This window comes from Meleagris gallopavo, unplaced genomic scaffold (genome assembly GCF_000146605.3).
Source record: "Meleagris gallopavo isolate NT-WF06-2002-E0010 breed Aviagen turkey brand Nicholas breeding stock unplaced genomic scaffold, Turkey_5.1 ChrUn_random_7180001870170, whole genome shotgun sequence".
Taxonomy (NCBI): Eukaryota; Metazoa; Chordata; class Aves; order Galliformes; family Phasianidae; genus Meleagris; species Meleagris gallopavo.
In genome coordinates, this window is record NW_011135102.1 from 2,736 (window position 1) to 3,464 (window position 729).

At 63.9% G+C, this 729-nt stretch overlaps 1 protein-coding gene across 1 annotated transcript in view; it reads left to right on the forward strand.

Annotated features, from left to right (window-relative positions):
- The window catches only part of LOC109364566 (protein FAM71E1-like), a 3,202-nt gene extending 2,586 nt beyond the window's left edge, over positions 1-616 (forward strand). The window contains exon 2 of the mRNA XM_019611196.2: positions 447-616. Coding sequence (XP_019466741.1) covers positions 447-602 — 156 coding nt within the window. The 3' untranslated portion in view covers positions 603-616. The remainder of the gene's footprint in view (positions 1-446) is intronic.
- Positions 617-729: the final 113 nt, after the last annotated feature.

Below are 729 nucleotides of genomic sequence, written 5' to 3' on the forward strand. Positions count from 1 at the left end.
TGTGACCCTGTGTGACCCCGTGTGACCCCTGACCCCATGTGATCCCATGTAACCCCAAGCCCATGTGATTCCTGACCCCATGTGATCCCATGTGACCCCGGCCCTGTGTGACTCCTGACCCCGTGTGACCCCGTGTGACCCCGTGTGACCCCGTGTGACCCCTGACCCCATGTGATCCCATGTGACCCCTGATCATGTGACCCATGTGACTCCTGATGCTCTGACCCCATGTGTCCCCACGTGACCCCTGACCCCATGTGACCCTGATCCCATATGACCCCATGTGACCCCTTGTGACCCCTGAACCCCACGTGACCCCATGCGACCCCTGACCTCACACAACCCCTAAACCCCACGTGACCCCCGATCCTCCGACCCCATCAGCCCCTGACCCCCCCGGGTGACCCTTGCCCCCCCCACGTGACCCCGTGACCTTTGACCCCCAGGTGACCCGCTCAGGTGACGCGGTGTCTTTCGTGACCGTGGGGGCGGCGGCGACGAGCCGCCATGAGAGCGCTCCGGAGCTGCTGTTACTCGCCGCCGCCACTGGGGGGCGCAGGAGAGGCGACGTCCGTCTGCTGGCGTCAGTCACAGCCCCATAGCGCCCCATAGCGCCCCATAGCGACCCATAGAGACACATAGGGACCCATAGAGACCCATAGGGACCCATACAGACCCATAGAGACCCATAGGGACCCACAGGGACCCATAGGGACCCATTGAGACCCA